The 18,460-nt window shown below is 38.6% G+C and overlaps 2 protein-coding genes across 5 annotated transcripts in view; one reads left to right on the top strand and one right to left on the bottom strand.

Annotated features, from left to right (window-relative positions):
• Positions 1-18,460, top strand: part of LOC133521824 (prominin-like protein) — a 130,416-nt gene that overhangs the window by 44,142 nt on the left and 67,814 nt on the right. The gene's annotated exons all lie outside the window — the stretch shown is intronic.
• Positions 3,969-8,225, bottom strand: LOC133521823 (uncharacterized). Its single transcript, XM_061856903.1, has one exon. The coding sequence runs from the start codon at positions 8,078-8,080 to the stop codon at positions 6,881-6,883; it is 1,200 nt and encodes a 399-aa protein (XP_061712887.1). The 5' UTR covers positions 8,081-8,225; the 3' UTR covers positions 3,969-6,880.

Genomic DNA, 18,460 nt, shown 5'->3' with positions numbered 1-18,460 from the left:
ATTGAAGAAAATTTAAAGTTTGACAATCACTGTTGTTTTAAATAGGTAAAGATCGGATTGTTTCTTTTCGACCTTTACCTGGATGGGTCACGATCGGATATCGGTCTACAGCAGTGCTAGGTCTGTTAACACAATTACAAAAACAAACAGTTTCATCACAATACGCAAAATAAATTATAGGGCGAATTCAAATTCGCGAAATTTACCTTGCTCTCTGTGATTGCGCATAGCACAAGCCCGACTCCCTGAGCAACGCGGGGACACTGGCAGTCGAGGCGCAATGAAATGGCGTCTTACACAATGTTGCCAACATTAAAAAATAAAGCCAAATTAGGGAGAAATGAATGTCCTACGTTCTTCACCCGCATCCGGTATTTACCCAACATACCTTAATCTTTGAACCGCCGCATTTCAAAATGGCCCTTATTTTGATATCGGCTAGCCGTAATGTAATACGGCGGATTATACAATACGACTGCGATACTTATAAGTATATAAATCCCCTCGTCAATGTAATTGCATTAAATTTGCCATCTAGTGGCAAACATCAAAGTAGTTATCTTTTACTTGTGACGCACAAGTGTGAGCAATGTAAAATACTAAGTATATTTCTAAAAAAAATTGCCTTGTTTATTGTCATTATACGTAGTAAAAGAACATGACTGTGATTATTAAATTATAATACGAAAAGTGGTCAAATCGCAAAATGCTGTCGTTTTATTTAAAATAATGAAATAATTAGACCAGTTACGAAAGTACCGGGAAATCCTGGTTCTTTAAAACAGTACCGGTTCTGCAATCCCTAATAAGGATGTTATGGCCATCACTATTCCTTCTGTAGGTGTTTAGAAACTGTCTCCGCCTCCAATTCGTGCGATAAGGACAACTGCAGCCCGGACTGAAATTCACACGCAAAAAACTCAAAAATCGAGGTTTCGCTCTCGACTGTTTCCTCCTCCAAAACGCAATCAATTTTTATGAAATTTTGGAAACTGCAAGAGAAAGAAATAATCTATGCCGCTATGTTTTGATTTTTTGGATATTTTTTGTCATATTTGTATACTGTGCCTTTTTTTACAACCAATTCAATTGAGCCGTTTTTGCGATTTTCGAGGGGCTGTATCTTTCTTCAAAATAAAATAATCCAAAAAAAGCAAAACATAGCGGCACAGATATTGATGATATTGATCTTATTTGAAAAAATCACTGCTCTAGGTTAAAAATCCAGGGAGGAATCAGTCGAGAGCGTTTGTATGGGAAAATCGCAACTAGGAATTCCTCTTAAAGGCCGAACGCGCCTTCTTATTTATATTAATGAATATGAGCGCAGAAAACTTCAGTGTGGTCTGGTTTTTCGTGAGATTTAATAAAGAGTTTTGATAGCTGTGATACAATTTCGCTTGTCTATGGGAAAGTATCCAATTATGTCAGATTAAAACTAGTGACAAAGCAAAACTTCCGATTTAATTGCTATAATTGGCCTTTACTTTCAAGCTTGCGAGAGAAAAGCCATTGCCTGCCACTTGCTAGACACGTTGTACTGTCCTCACTGTTAATTGATACTTCCTAAACCTTATTGCGAAGAGATAAGGTCTACCGATGACCAGTGTTAGTACGTATTCGTGGAAAGTTCGTGGAAAGTGGTCCGCGATTAGATTCACCTAGCCGGCGTGGCGACGTGTGGACACTAACAGGTGGACTAGGCTATAAACGAGTTTACTAGTGTTTAGTGCACTAGTGACGCTCATGCAATTAGTAACTACATAAGTTACTCTGTGGTTAAAATATTTTGGAAGTTTTTAAAGAATAGAGAGATTAAAAGAATAAAAGTTAAAAGATGACAGACATTAGAACGGCCCGTGTCCGAGCCGAGGCTTCGGACGCTTCGTTTTGTATATAAAGCATCACGTGATAACTGATCATCCTTTATAGAAAACGAAGTGTCGGACGCCCGGCCCCGACCCGGGCCGTTCTAGTTTGAGTCATCCTTTGTTCCTCCTGTCACGATTGGACGCGCAGCTGCATCTTTTAAGCATTTGTAACCACATACAACAATAGTTTTCTTTAATTAGATTAGCTGTAATGTAACCAAAAATTTAAGATGTACAGTCTGCATCAAATATAGCGTATCAAACAAGGTCTCAAAAGTATCTACCATTCTGGAACAGTTTAACAAAAAGTGATGGTTCTATATGTAGAACAAATAAGACTGTAAAATATATACTTTTGAACGTAGAGATTTATCTATATTTGGAAAAGTTATTTGGAATATACTTTTGGCGTGTTGTTTCATCCCTGACTTAGAGTTTTACCAATCTCGAGAACGTTCTCCGTTTACTATGGGGAATATTCTTGAGCGAGAACGTTCTTCATACAATACAGAAAACGTTCCCGAGAACGGCACAACTATATGCTTACTGTTCCTACTAGTCCTCCCGATACACGTGTTACACGCTGACACGGGTACCCGTGTTCTTAAGCCCGGCGGTACTAAGAACCCGAACTACACGAACCCGCCCGGATTCAGAAACGTTTACACGGGTACACGGATACATGAAATAACGGATCTTATTTACCTTAGAACCTTCATTTTCGTGTAGCAGAGATTTGTGCTATGAAGAGATACGATTGAATATAAGAGAGATTAGTAACATGCCATTACTTTGCAGTTTTACCGGATTGATTGGTAATGCCAATAATGAGTAGGTACGTAGACTTTGTTTCAATAATTCATACAATACACAACAAGACAATAAACAACTTTCAAGATTTCAAAATATGTACAAAAAAAAATTGGTATAACACAACACAGTATCAATCACATTAAAAATCCGATAAAACTGTTAAACAATCGGAGCTCTTGAACCTGAATCTATGTTTTATTTAAAGCTATACATGACATCAATATCCACTACACGGCAAGGACGGGTTAGACCCACGTGTATTTAAGGTCCATTTGGCCGTGTACCCGGTACATGGATCTTAATTACACGTGAACTCGACTACACGTGTAGAACAATTTGATTTGGTTACACGAACAAGGTCAGAAAACCGTGTACGTGTAGATAGGAAACGGGTACCGAACACGTGTACACGAAACCCGGACACGACCGCGAGCCCTAGTTCCTACCTACGGCAATAATGGTTAATGCATGCATACGAATGCTTCCAACATAGAAATATTTGTAATTTACATGAGTAGTGTTAGAAAACGTAGGTTACAAATTGTACCTATATACAGATGTCAATCACAATGAAAAATCAAGGATGATCAACTCTGGTCAACGTGGGACTCGATCCCAAATCTTTGGATTGCCGGTCCAAACCTATCCTCCCTGTTGGGGGCCGTTCCACAATAAAAAGGAAAAAATATTTACATTTAACGTACTTAGGTTACATAGGTAAAGTTAAACACGGGGTTTTACCGCTACGCTATACTAAGCCGGCAGTTAGAGATAACTAAAGACTGTTCATAAAATGAACTCATCCGGACTTTCCCTATGCATTTATGTACATTAGCAGTATTAGCACAATTTACGAGTTAGTGTGACTTACAAGGAAAGGTACCCGTTCCGATTTGATTTATATTTATATATGTTATAGAGTAGTCTAAAATAACGGACACGTATTTTTTTTTAGCTGCCCAAACTCAACCTATTGGGAGAAATTGTCCTCCAAAGTACTAAAAAGTTACTAAATCTTCTAATTCCTATAGAAAGTGATGCTCGAGCAACTTGCTAGTTAATGGCTTGTTTGAGTATATGTTTGAGAACAGGAAAAAATAATGTACACGTGTTTTGTTATATCTGCTTAAACTCAAGTTGAGGGCAGCTAAAAAAAAATTCGTGTCCGTTATTTTAGACTACTCTATAACATATATAAATATAAATCAAATCGGAACCGGACAGTTGGGTAGCTTTCCTTGTTAGTCACTTTCCTGTTTTGTGGTTTTTGAATGAATGAATGAATGAATGAATATTTTTATTACATGTAACACATGGACACATATTTTCATTAGTAGAACTTACAAACTAAGGGGTTAGTAGGTACAACAAACACTAATTTAAAATAAAACAACACTGATGGGGGAATGCAATCCCTCACAGTGCGACAAGTAGGGACAGTCGACCCTATCCGCTATCATTCGTAGGATGCTGTTGGGACTGCCACGCACCCGGCGCACCAGGGATGCTGCGCGTGAACGCATGGTAGTATAAAAACAGTCCACGCGCGCCGTCACGAACATCCCTGATGCGCTACAGAAACGGGGCAGCCCCATCAGCACCCGGAACGCATTGTTGTACTGGACCCTAAGGGCCCCGTATGCCCGTTGCGTATACTGTGCCCACAAATTGCAAGTGTAGAGGGAAGTGCAAAATGCCCTAAATAGTGTGACTTTAACCTCTTTTGAGCACCTTGCAAATCTGCGGGCGATCATATTCGCCCGGACCGACAGGGCCCTTCGTTCCCTCTCCATATCCAGGTCGTCCTTGAGGTCGGTCGCGAGAAGATGGCCTAGGTACTTAAAATGGTCCACTCTATCTATGGGGGTACCATTGAGGCAAATAGCAGGAATATCCATTGTCTTCTTGCGACCGCACTCAAACACCATGAACTGACTCTTGGTTGCGTTATATTTAAGACCATGATTTGAGACATACGTTTCGCAAATTCGCAACAGTTTACGCAGCCCACACACCGACGCGCTCAGCAGCACCATGTCGTCCGCATAGCTTATGTTGTTGACACAAACTCCATCCACATGACAGCCGACATGGGTTCTACTGAGCGCCTCGATTAGTCCATTAACATACAGGTTGAAGAGCGTAGGTGAAGTCAACCCCCCCTGTCTCACCCCGCACTCCAACCTGTACTCATCAGATAGCACGTCTGCCCATCTAACGCAGTTGACCTGGTTTCCATACCAATACTTAAATATTCTAATGGTTTCCTGCGGTACACTGGTATTCTCCAGCTTCTTCCACAGTATATCATAGGAAACCAGGTCAAAAGCCTTAGACAGGTCAAGGAAACAGGCCACCACCGGGGTTTTACTTTTGGCATAATACCTGACAGTGTGCTTAAGACATAGGATCGCAGACTCAGTAGATAACTGTGGTCGGAAACCTAGTTGGTTATCATGCAGTTTCACATGGCTATTTAACTGGGAGTTAAGCACACTATCAAGTATTTTTGCCATGACTGTTGCCAACGAAATGGGTCTGTAGTTACTCCTATCTGCCAGGTCTCCGGTCCTGTTTTTAACAATAGGTACGACGATCGTCCGCATTAGATTATCTGGCAGATAAGAATGCCTGATACACAAGGTATAAAACATTGCCAACACTCTCGATATGTGGGGACCAGCATGTTGGAGGTGCTCAACAGAGAGACCGTCGTATCCCGGGGATTTACCTCCAGACATTGATTTTATAATTTTAGCAATGTCCTTAGCAGTAAGGCTAGGACCCACACTCTCTATCTCGGCCTCACTATTTAACCCCTCCAACTTCGTTGGGCCTAAAGCCGATTTTATAACGAAATGGTCCTTAAAGAGGTTAGCAATGCTTTTTGGGTCGCTAACGCCCTCAACGCTAGCCGGGTGACTAGTCAAAGGTTTTAATTTGTTTGTGGCCTTCCAAAAGGAGCGGAAATCCTTCTTTGAATGATGAGAGGTAATAATGTCCATCTTTATTTGATCTTCGTGATCTTGGCACCATTTCAAGCGCGATTTAAAGACCTTGCGACTTTCACGCATCTCATTAAAAAGAGTACCACTTTCAGGCTTTCCAGCCATTATCCAATCACAATACCTTTGTCTAGCCACCCGGTGAGCGGCACTAACATGTTTGTTCCAACCTACAATCCGTTTCTTAGCCCTCGGTTGCCTGTCTCCCCGACCGACAGTTGCTGCACTCTTAAGCGCATCAACGATTTCCTCATATAGCCGGTCCAAAACTTTTTTATGTCCCTGTTCCTGACAGTACCTATCGGCACAGGACTCTAATTCTATTGGAAAATTAATTAAACGCAGTCTTTGATGACATTCGTCGCGATAAACAACAATTTGCTCCGTCGTTCTCTCCCCCCATATTACATTTTTATCTACGTGAACCTGTCTTGTTATTCTAGAGAGTCTAGAGACTATAACATTAAGGTCACATTCCAAAAATATAGGAAAATGGTCCGACCACGTAACACAATTGTTATTTACATAAACATTGCGAACGGAGGGCACCGCCGACTGCGATAGTACAAAGTGATCCAACCATCTCCTACATAAATGCACATCACTAAAAAAAGTGTAAGTATCTGACGTAATCCCCAACTTATCCACGTCCATACAGCACCATTTTTGTTCGTCGCAATGATTAATCAGCTCACTATAGAAACGTTCGTGCGGATGAGCATTAAAATCGCCCATTATGTATACTGATTCTATCCCACACTCATCAATTATCGCACTCACCGCTCCCAGGCAGTCCGTGAATTCGCCCAAGTTGTCACTGCAGTCCGTAGGCATGTATACACTGACCACTAATATCGGTTGATTGTCATTTGTCATAATTTTGATCGCGCACAAACGAGCATTATCGCACTGCACAACAGAAACATTTTGAAACACCGATTTACGAAATAAGAGGCCAACCCCGCCGTACGGGCGACCGACCATCATGCCCTCGCTGGTATTCATGGCAGACGTACCAGTTGCGCAGAAATCTTCATCAATTGTATTCAGGAATACAGTCTCTTCCGGAGTTAGCCAAGTTTCTTGCAAAGCGACAATATGGCAGGATCGGCACAATTCCTTAACAGTACCTATTGAGCGCTTTACGTTTTTGCAGTTAAAGCTAGCAAATTTATATATCGTACTATCCATTTATTTATTTATAATATCATGCTTACCGTTCTCAGTTCTCGTACCGATCGCGTGTCCGTACTGAAAATGCACGAACTTACGAAAAATAATACCTTGCGGCCATATATTTTTATCCAGGAACAAAGATAATTTATTCGGACTAACGAAAAACTTGTACGCTTTGTGACCAGTATCTCTTTTTATGTCTATCTTCTCTAAAAATACTTTTTCCTTCGTTTTGACCATAATATATTCGATAATGTCTTTTTCCTGTGTGTCTTTATGCACGTTAGATATGAAAACCGGAGTCTTACGTTCCGCAGCCTTAAATTTCGTATTTGAGTCATTTGCCACGCCAAATTGACCTCTGTAGCGATAATTAGCTTTCTTCTTCTTATAAGTTACCGTTTCATAACCGTCATCGTCCCTCCTAATATAATTTTGTCTATTTTGTTCCGTAAGTTGCAAGTCGCACTGTTTCTCAGCACATTCGCTACTGATTTTACCCTTCGATGTACTCGCGGGTTCAAGTTCAAACAGCTGTTCGCCCGAATGACTCATATCGCCCGACGCGCCCGCGCCGGCCGGCCCAGGTACCGCGGTAGTTTTATCGCCCGCTACGCACTGTGAGGTAGATTGATCACTCGCTAGTTCCATTGATGTACTTTTCTGATTTTCGTCGGTTTGTATAAAAGACAGGGTATGCTCTTTTACTGATGGGTCACTAACCCTCCCACTTGTTTCCTGAATATGAGAACTATGAGATAATCCTACTGGGCCGCTATCCATACACCAGGCTCCGCGCCTATTGTTTACCTTACATACGGACAGACGCGCTGGTGGAGATTCACTATTAATTGGTAACAATTCACTCTTTAATACCTCAAGATCATTGAGTGTTGCGTAGTTCGTTTTAACTGTGTCAATATCAGCTTGAAGCCGTACCAAATCTTTTAACAGTTTCGTACAGTCCAAATGGTCAAAAGTCACTGGCGGCAATTTTTCCAATTCTCTTGCCACAAATATAGGTATCACATCGGGATCTGTAGTCTTCATTAATTGTACAATGTCGTTAATGTCACGTTGACCTTTTCCATCGCCTTTTCGCTGTACTTTTCGCTTATTTGTAGGCAGCGATTCGAACAGTAACGACTTTGACGTTTGAATTTCTTCACTAGTAAACGCCGATGTACACAACCGCACAATTGAATCCTCTCCCATTAAGAGAGTTTATTTTGTATATAACACAACATTTCGTTTATCACTATTCGGCACGAATTACACTGCACCGACTTCGACATATTTACGACACTCGCATACGCGCCGATAACAACAGAAACCGTGCGTCACTAATGAGCGCGCGCGCCTGACTTTTTAATAACAAAAGCGAAAAATCAATTATTTTCCATCGTATTTTCGTTTCGCAAACGTTTTAATGATTCCAATACCGGAATTCAATATCAGAGTCATTAAAAGGAATACTTAAGTCATAATTTCTAAGGGTATATGTAAAACAAGGCCTGTATTATGATTATGACTACACTTAAGTTATTAAAATCTTTGGGGCAGTTTATATTCCCGCTACGTTATAGTCCCGGGTTCAAATCCTGGTAAGCGCATTTATTCTTGTGATGTTTGTTCCAGAGTCATGGGTGTTTTCTATGTATTTAAGTATTTATAAATATTTATATTATATATATCGTTGTCTAAGTACCCGCAACACAAGCCTTATTGAGTTTACTGTGGGACTTTATTACTCAATTTGTGTAATAATGTCAAAAAAAAAAAATGGAAAAGGAGATTAGGGGACGACTTAATACACTTTTTTACTCGCGGACGTTTTAACCCCACCCTACCCTAATTGCCTCGCAGTCGCACTAATACTTAAAGTCGTCGATAATCGATAGTGAAGGTGTTAAATATTCACTGTAACGTAACGACCTGGACGATACAACAAGCGAAGGGTAGCTCCCTTGTGTCACAGATCATTTACCAACTAAATGGAGTGGATTGCGATCACAACCAGAATCAGAATCATTTATTTTGCTAGAACATTACACAGATATTACAATTTGTCATGTAGATAGTAGGTAGGTAGTAGATAGGTTACATGAATGCATGTTCTGCCACACTTGGCATGCAAAACTTACACTAGGTAATACATTTAGCCTAAGTTTACGATGACATTAAATTTCTATAGCTAATAATTCGGTAATTCTGAAGCTAAGAAAATTATTACGAGTATTATACAAATTTAAATAAAATATTATTATTATTCATACAGTTTCTGGAAATATTCCTGCAAGGAGTAATAAGGTCTGTTTATTAAATAACATTTTAGCCTTTTTGTGAATTCATTTGACGACCGGTCTGGCCTAGTGGGTAGTGACCCTGTCTACGAAGCCGATGGTTCCGGGTTCAAATCCTGGTAAGGGCATTTATCCGTGTGATGAGCATGGATATTTGTTCCTGAGTCATGGGTGTTTTCTATGTATTTAAGTATTTGTATATATTATTTATATCGTTGTCTAAGTACCCTCAACACAAGCCTTATTGAGCTTACTGTGGGACTTAGTCAATTTGTGTAATAATGTCCTATAATATTTATTTATTTATTTATTTAAATTAGTGCACTGTTTTATGTCATTACTTAAAAAAATAAAAATTTTGATTCCATTGTACTCAATACTTCTTTTAAAATGAATATAATTATTTGATTTTGGTAAAATAATATCATTGTTATTTCTTAAGGCATGCAATCTGTTATTGGATTTACACTGGTAATTAGATTTGTTTTTGTAAATAAATATGCTAATTAAGAAGATGTATAATGAAATGACGGTCATTATCTTATGTTTAACAAAAAGTGGGCGACAGTGTTCCACACACTGGCATTCCTACACTAAGCTCTGTTATTATATCCCAGGTACAAAAATGACATTTCGATTGCCCAATCTAAAACCCAAGCAATTTTGTACCAATTTATACTCTCTAATCTAAGATTTTCAAAGTCCCGGGCAAGCTCGCCCGAATTTCACCTTGTCATAGAAACGAAGTTTCATTCTCATTTTAAAACAACGTGTTGGATTGTAATGAAACTTAACTAATAATGAATATTTACATGGGGTTTATCGGAATTTATTTCTTTACCTCTATTTCCGACGCTTCGACGCAGGTTACACTGGTCGTGGTCTCGGTTAACTGATTTCCCAGTAAAATGTCAAAACACTATCGTCTATTATCTCTGTAATTTGTGTTCAAAACGCGAAAGTTGGAAAGGTTAAATGGTGTGGAGTCTGTGCGAGGTAGTGTATGCCTTTCAAGCCACTGAGCTGCGAGGGTCACGCCCTTACACGTGTGGCACGTGTCCTTTCCTTGCGTGTAACTTGTTCAAGGCCAGCTTTAAATAAGGGATTATTTAAAGTTTAGTGTTGGCTACTGGTTATGTGTTACAGTTGTTATCTAATAATAAGTGCTCTGTGAATGAAGTTTTGTACGGAACACTGTAAACTAGCGAGGTCAGGCGGTACGGTATTTTTTGTACACGTTCTAGAAAACACGTGTTTATCATTCAAGGATGTATAAAAATATTAATACATGTTTTTGGTTAATGGTCACTTATATTTTTATCTTTGATGTGCAGGCTAGCTGTTTGTTCAACCATGTTAAGCTATGTATATGGGTAGAAGATGGTCATTTTAGACTAAGAGGAAAGGGGATGGCTGCTTCTCCATACAAACGTAGTCCCCATTTTCCTCTTTGGATATTGACATTATGGAAAATATTTTTACATAATTTGATGTATATTAACAAAAGCACCATCGATTTTTAGGGTTCCGTACCCAAAGGGTAAAACGGGACCCTATTATTAAGACTCCGCTGACCGCCGTCCGTCCGTCCATCCGTCCGTCTGTCACCAGGCTGTATCTCATGAACCGTGATAGCTAGACAGTTGAAATTTTCACAGATGATGTATTTCTGTTGCCGATATAACAACAAATACTAAAAAGTATGGAACCCTCGGTGGGCGAGTCCGACTCGCACTTGTCCGGGTTTTTTTGATTATTGTAATAATTTGGAGCGGAAAACAGTTTCATACAAATTTTTAAATGCTCCAAACTCTTATAATAATTTAAAAAAATCAAACGTAGGGGCATGGCTGCCCAAGCAGCACATTAGTGAATTTTGCAGCTTATCTTATAGCTTTATGTTCTAAATGAGTGGTTTAACAGTGTTTGATAAAACTTATACCTTTAAACACAACTCAAAATCGTATATGAGTTCATCCTGTCACTTGTAGTTGCTTAGGAACGTTTATTGTTTCTACTTTATTACTTATGGTTGGGTAAAGTCGATTTTGCTACTTAAAGTTGCATGCAGGTTTTAATTGTCACTGAATAAGAGGCAATAGTGCTATATAAGGCCCTAAAGTCACTTATAAGCAACTTCTACATATAAGTGGGAACATACTCTTATTTGGAACTTTTAATTCCAAATGACTAGTATAATAGAGTAGTATATCACCAATAGTGGCTAAAGAGATAATTTTACGGCCCTTTTGGAACCTAAAGTGATTGCAACTTTAAGGGCTAGAAATACTCTTATTGCCACTCCAACGCATAATTAAGTCTCAATAGGAGGTTCTTGAAAACCAAAAGCAGTTATTTTCACTTATTTTAAACCACTAATGATCTAACAGTTCCAAAATTAGGTCATATACATAATATCCTATCAAAAACATTTTCATGAAAATGTTGCCAAGACGAAACCATAAGGCTCGCACTGTCAAAATGTTATCAGATTTCTCGTAGAGACAAGCTTCTAACTCTACAAGCCCTAACTTCAGAAACTCTACAACAAGAGTCAAAATATGTGGCATGGCCGTTTCGCTACTGTCACATGGGCGTAAGGTGCAAAATTTATTCACTAAGTATACTTGTAGTAACGAAACGGCCAAGCCACATATTTTGGCTAAGGTGTAGAGTTTGTGAAGTAAGGGCTTGTAGAGTTAGAAGCTTGGCTCTACAAGAAATCTGATAACTTTTTGACAGTGCGAGCCTTATGGTTTCGTCTAGGCAACATTTTCCATGAAAATGTTTTTGATAGGATTTCACTTCTTTTTGTAAGTTGCTTATGACAATCTTCCATCCCCTAATATAAATGGTAAAGTAAGTAGAGTAAATACACTTTATTGGACCACAGAAGAAAAATTCAGTAACAGATTTACAATGTAAATAAAGGTAGCAACAGGCGTTCTTATCGCTGTGAGCGATCTCTTCCAGACAACCTTAGGGTAGCAGGATATAAAGAACAAAAAGCTTTAGTGACAGGTAGTGCACGAATACATTACAGGAATAAGATTACACATTACAATGAAATACATACCAATGGGTACAACCAAATAGTTAAATATTTATCAGATACATATATAATGGTTGGGGGAAATTTACTATTAAAAATCCCGAAATACGTATCTGGGGGCATCTTTTATACAATCTTCTTTTTTTACTGATCCCCCTACAAACTTTCCTCTATTCCCCCTAATGCCCTTTTCCTTCCCTTTTCACCTTTACGAGTGATTATGGGGTTGATAACTATTCTATATCCCTCCCTTTAGGAAAAACTATCTACACACTAAATTTCATCTAAATCGGTTGAGCGGTTATTGATTCCCCATACAAAATTCCACCCCCCTTTTCACCCCCTTAAGGGTTATAAATTTCCATTTTTTTTTATTTCTTTTGTTGTTTGTATACTAATACTATGCTACATACCAAATTTTTGCTTCCTAGGACTTCAGGAAGTACCCCAAGGGTTTTGGTGATCATCAGTGAGTGAGTGAAGTGAGTCAGTGACGAAATCGGGTTTTTTCCGATACGAACAAAATCTTAAGTATGAGAGCTATGCATCTGAATTTATTTATGCTTAATAAGTCTACTATTGACATTATACCCCGAGAATTTTGTTTATCTGGTATAATCCATACCCAAGTTATGAGGGTTCAAAAAAACGACGAAGCGCTTTTAGAAAAGGTAGGCCATGCGCTTCGCTTTGCTCGTCTTGGCGGGGGCACTACCCTGCCCCCAGATTTATTTTTCCTATTGCGGCGCCTCCTCTGTCAATAGCATTCACTGCTTTGCCACTCGCAAGATACAAATAAGTAATTTTCAGACCTGATAGTTCTGAATAGAGAAAAAATAAGTGAAAATAAACACTGTAAAATATTTTTTGTTCCGCCATGTTTACAAATGGAGTCCTTGAAAATGAATTATTTTAAACAGAATTTTATCACACTGACGCATAATCACAGACCTTTGATAGTTGTGACGATGTTACTTTAACATTGTACGTAACCTACAATCATTAGGTCAGGTTTTTAACAGTTTTATTTCTTATCAGTATCAATTCCTCATTTGATTTAGCACTCTCCTTTTAAATATTCCTGGATCAAATCAAAGGCGCATCGAAATTTACAAAGAAACCATACTATAGTTTCACAGTAAAAAATCATTCCCAAGGATTTCGTGCTTATTTCAATTCCTGTATAACGTGAAGTTTTCATCACTTTACCAAACAGATATGTACATCCAAAATTAAAATGGCAGTCACTTTTAAAAAACACAACTTATTGTTTTAATTGTTGCCACGCCACTCAAAGGAAATTGGGCGTCTCATTTATCACTCCTTGACCGAACTGAAATTGTAATACATTCATTCGTTCAATATAAATCGTTCACTGCGCATAACTGTCACCCATAGTTCTAATTGCCACTTAAGGTAATCGAGAGATCTCTTATGGATTCAATTTAGAACCAAAAAGCGGCCAAGTGCGAGTCGGACTCGCGCATGAAGGGTTCCGTACCATTTAAGACGTATTAAAAAAAAATCTACTTGCTAGATCTTGTTCAACATTTTACCACTTTGGACACACATTTTACCACTTTGGAACTGTCTCTCGCGCAAACTATTCAGTTTAGAAAAAAATGATGTTAGGAAACTAAATATCATTTTTGAAGACCTATCCATAGATACCCCACACGTATGGGTTTGATGAAAAAAATTTTTTTTTAATTTATTGACGTATTAAAAAAAAACTATTCACTAGATCTCGTTCAAACCAATTTTCGGTGGAAGTTTGCATGGTAATGTATATCATATATTTTTTTTAGATTTTTCATTCTGTTATTTTAGAAGTTACAGGGGGGGGGACACACATTTTTTCACTTTGGAAGTGTCTCTCGCGCAAACTATTCAGTTTAGAAAAAAATGATATTAGAAACCTAAATATCATTTTTGAAGACCTATCCATAGATACCCCACACGTATGGGTTTGATGAAAAAAATTTTTTTTTTAAATTTTTATGACGTATTAAAAAAAAACTACTTACTAGATCTCGTTCGAACCAATTTTCGGTGGAAGTTTGCATGGCAATGTATATCATATATTTTTTTTAGATTTTTCATTCTGTTATTTTAGAAGTTACGGGGGGGGGGGGGGGGACACTTTTTACCACTTTGGAAGTGTCTCTCGCGCAAACTTTTCAGTTTAGAAAAAAATGATATTAGAAACCTAAATATCATTTTTGAAGACCTATCCATAGATACCCCACACGTATGGGTTTGATGAAAAATTTTTTTTTTTTAAATTTTTATGACGTATTAAAAAAAAACTACTTACTAGATCTCGTTCGAACCAATTTTCGGTGGAAGTTTGCATGGCAATGTATATCATATATTTTTTTTAGATTTTTCATTCTGTTATTTTAGAAGTTACGGGGGGGGGGGGGGGACACACTTTTTACCACTTTGGAAGTGTCTCTCGCGCAAACTTTTCAGTTTAGAAAAAAATGATATTAGAAACCTCAATATCATTTTTAAAGACCTATCCATAGATACCCCACACGTATGAGTTTGATGAAAAAAGATTTTTTGAGTTTCAGTTCTAAGTATGGGGAACCCCCAAAATTTATTGTTTTTTTTTTCTATTTTTGTGTGAACATCATAATGCGGTTCATAGAATACATCTACTTACCAAGTTTGAACAGTATAGCTTTTATAGTTTCGGAAAAAAGTGGCTGTGACAGAATCGTACAGACAGACGGACATGACGAATCTATAAGGGTTCCGTTTTTTGCCATTTGGCTACGGAACCCTAAAAATAGGCTGCAATTTTTCTCCTTTTTGGTCTATATTGGGTCTATATGGGTTCTTTCCACCTATATAGAACTTAGTCATGGCTATATATTTCACTTAAGTATCTAAATAGATATGATATACGAGCTATTTCCCACCCCGTGTGCTACTTGGGTGTGGTCGATATACAACAAATTGTGTCAAAATATTTTCAATAAAGTAAAGCAAACCTCCCAAGTGTCCACACGTCGTCTCGAGTGTCTCGACACTCTCGACACACCATTATGTTATGTGTCCTAGACAAATATGCCGGGAACATACATTTGTCAGCAAACAGCAGATGTCGCGCGAGCTGCCTTATTTGCTCGTAAATCCACACCCTCGTCACGCGTGTTGTCAGCAGCACAAGTTGCTGAGCGGACGAGGTGTTCAAAATCAACTTAACATATCTTACCAAGTGACCGGACAAAACCCTTTGGCTAAGGAGATACTTCTGCGGAAATGGCGCTGGATAGGGCATGTTTTATGAAGGCCAAAAAACCACCTATCCAAGCAAGGGTTGACTTGGAAAATACCCGGAACAAGGGGACAAGGTCGCCCACGTACCACCTGGAGGCGCACAGTGGAAAAGGAGACTGCACTAGTTGGCCTCGGCTGGACGGAGCTGATGGAGGACGCGCTGGACCGTGAAAAATGGAAATTCTTCCTTCTGAGAGCCTTATGACCCTGATGAGGGATAATCTTACCAAGTATAATATTTTCTTCCGTTCAAGTATTTATTTTAACCGTCTTGACCTCATTATCAAAATCGACGAATGCGAATCATAAATAAACAAATAAAAAAATATAATGCAGATTAAAATTTAATTTTTTGTACAAGCTATTTATCGCTGACTGTACTTTTTTTACCACAGGCAACTAATACTCATCGAGACAATTTTTAAAACGCAAAACACGATTAGGTTGTGTTGTTTCAACACAGCTCCAAGTCATAATAATATTGCATTGTCATCCGACTTACATATGTACCTACGCAAAATTTTCAGCTCAATCGTAAATCGGAAAGTGGGTCAAATTTAACTTCCAAGATTAGACCCACTCTAACCAACCAACTAACATACTAACAGGGCAAGTTAAATAAAAGCTCGTAAAAATGAGTCACTTCTCTACTAATTCTGGCTCACCTTCTCTGCGTTTTGTTAAAGTTGTTGAGCTGTGTGTCATAATACTCATAATAAGCTAACCTGTTATTAGAAGGTCCAGTTTGAGAAAACTTGTTCTTTATTTACCTGTTTACTATGATTTCAACCCTTCAGACAATCAGGAGCTAATTGGGCTCATTTTGTTCTAGGGCTGTCCTTATTGGATTCTGTAGCTCAGTGGGGTTGGCCGGTCGAAGTATTTTACAGATGACATCAGCATAGGTTTTCCTGCGTCCTGAGAAGTGTTAATGTATTTTCATGTATTTTTGGTAATTTTATGTCCTGGATGATAGAACCAAACTAGAGGCAGGCAAAACCTATGGTGGCGCCAGGGATCGGAACCGGTTTTTTGCAAAAACATAGAAATAACCATATATTTCGGTTTATTTTATACTCTAAATGTAGGACTCAGTTGTGTTTTCAGATAACGACTTCGTGTTATTAGATTGCCTAATTAGAAATGAAGTAATTAACAAAGAACGAAAAAATACCGTTTTCGTTCCCATACAAAAAATACCGGTTTCCGATCCCTGGGTGGCGCCATAGGCGCATCATTGCTTGCCTGTTGAAGACAGTTGCCAACCCCACTGTCTTAAAACAGGCAAGCGACTGGAATCATTTTCTATGGTCGTCTATAGTTACTATCCAGGATTAGGAGTCCGCAGCTCGGTTCTCCATACAAACGTAGTTACTCTCATTTTAAAACGACTAGCTAGATTGCTCTGAAACTTTGTACTTACAATAGGATAAGGTATATCTATGCCTGTAATTGGTTTATATAGCCTCAGATACCACAGTGAAAATATAGGGAATTTAAGTTTTTCGAAAAACATGTTTTTGCTCTATTTCGTTTGTTATATAAGCTGGAGCTATATAAACTAATTACAAGCATAGATATACCTCATGTCATTGTATGTGAAAAGTTTCATTACAATCCAACACGTAGTTATAAAATGAGAACGAAACTCCGTTTGTATGGGAAGGTAAAATTCGCCCGAGCTTGCCGAGTCTAGATATTAGTGGAGTGGACTTCATATTCAATTTTTCTTGAGCCAGCGTGAACATGCGTACCACTAAAGAGAATTTGAGATAGAGATGGATTCTCAAAGTAAAGTTTGTAGCCACGGTAAATTTACTGCCATCTTTTGACACATGATTAAAACTTTAAGAACGCCATTTGATTGATCCTTACTCGGCCACTTTTTGATATTCAACAAATTTAACACACATCAGTGAAATAATAAGGATCAAAGTCAAAAGTTTTAATCATGTGTCGAAAGATGGTAGTAAATGTACTGTGGCTGTAAATTTTACTTTGACAATGCACCTCTATTTCAAATTCTCTTTCGTACCACGATTATGATATGGTTTAGTGGGTATGAATGTGCTAACACCACATCTTTTCCAGTATATTGCATCCTCAACATCATGTTGTGTCAAACGTAATGGTCTGCAGGTAACAATGCTCGTACTCATGCACCGACCATTGGGCAGGACAATGGGCCAGAATACACATTGTGAACAACACAATGGAACGTCTGCATGCGTTCTGACACCTAGACGTCGACTAATGAGTTTATATGTACAGTTTTAGAACGTTTGCCCAGCGCTGTACACACTCGTCGAGACACCCCGAGACGTGCCGAGAACGAGTACACACTGATCGAAATTAAACTTTCGTGGGGCATATTTCAAAATATTTAAATATCACGGTTATACTCACTTGAATTCTTCTTCGTTATTGGCGACTTGTTTTGAACCTATACCCCCTTATTCATAAACGTGTACTAAAGTTACGATGCCTCTGATCATCTTTTGTCCCTTTCCGACGTATTGGTATGATGGAAAGGGACAAACGATGATCAGCGGCATTGTAACTTTAGTACACGTTTATGAATAAGGGGGATAGTGTTTAATTACAAATTTTGTAACACTTAAATATAGACACCGGCTCGGCAATGCCCTCGCGCACACTAATGTAACTTGACTTCCACCCTTCTAGTATAGCCCGCGGCCATCATACCAATAGCATAGACAGTGACAGTTAATTTTCACGGCTTTGCCGCCAACGCAAGAACACACGAGATGGCGTGGGTATGCCATTTAAGCTCGTATAATCGCATAGGCACACTACAGAACCCATCACCCGATCAGGGCTTGAGTGGAAGAAATCAAGTGAGTGTAACCGTGGTACTTATCTAAATATTGTGTAACATACTGCTCCCTTCTCGTCTCGCTCTTCCTCGTCTTGTCTCGGATTGGATCG

The sequence above is a fragment of the Cydia pomonella genome, chromosome 10, assembly GCF_033807575.1.
Source record: "Cydia pomonella isolate Wapato2018A chromosome 10, ilCydPomo1, whole genome shotgun sequence".
Lineage (NCBI taxonomy): Eukaryota > Metazoa > Arthropoda > Insecta > Lepidoptera > Tortricidae > Cydia > Cydia pomonella.
The sequence above is the reverse complement of the archived record's forward strand: the minus strand, read 5'-3'. Positions and strand labels throughout refer to the sequence as shown.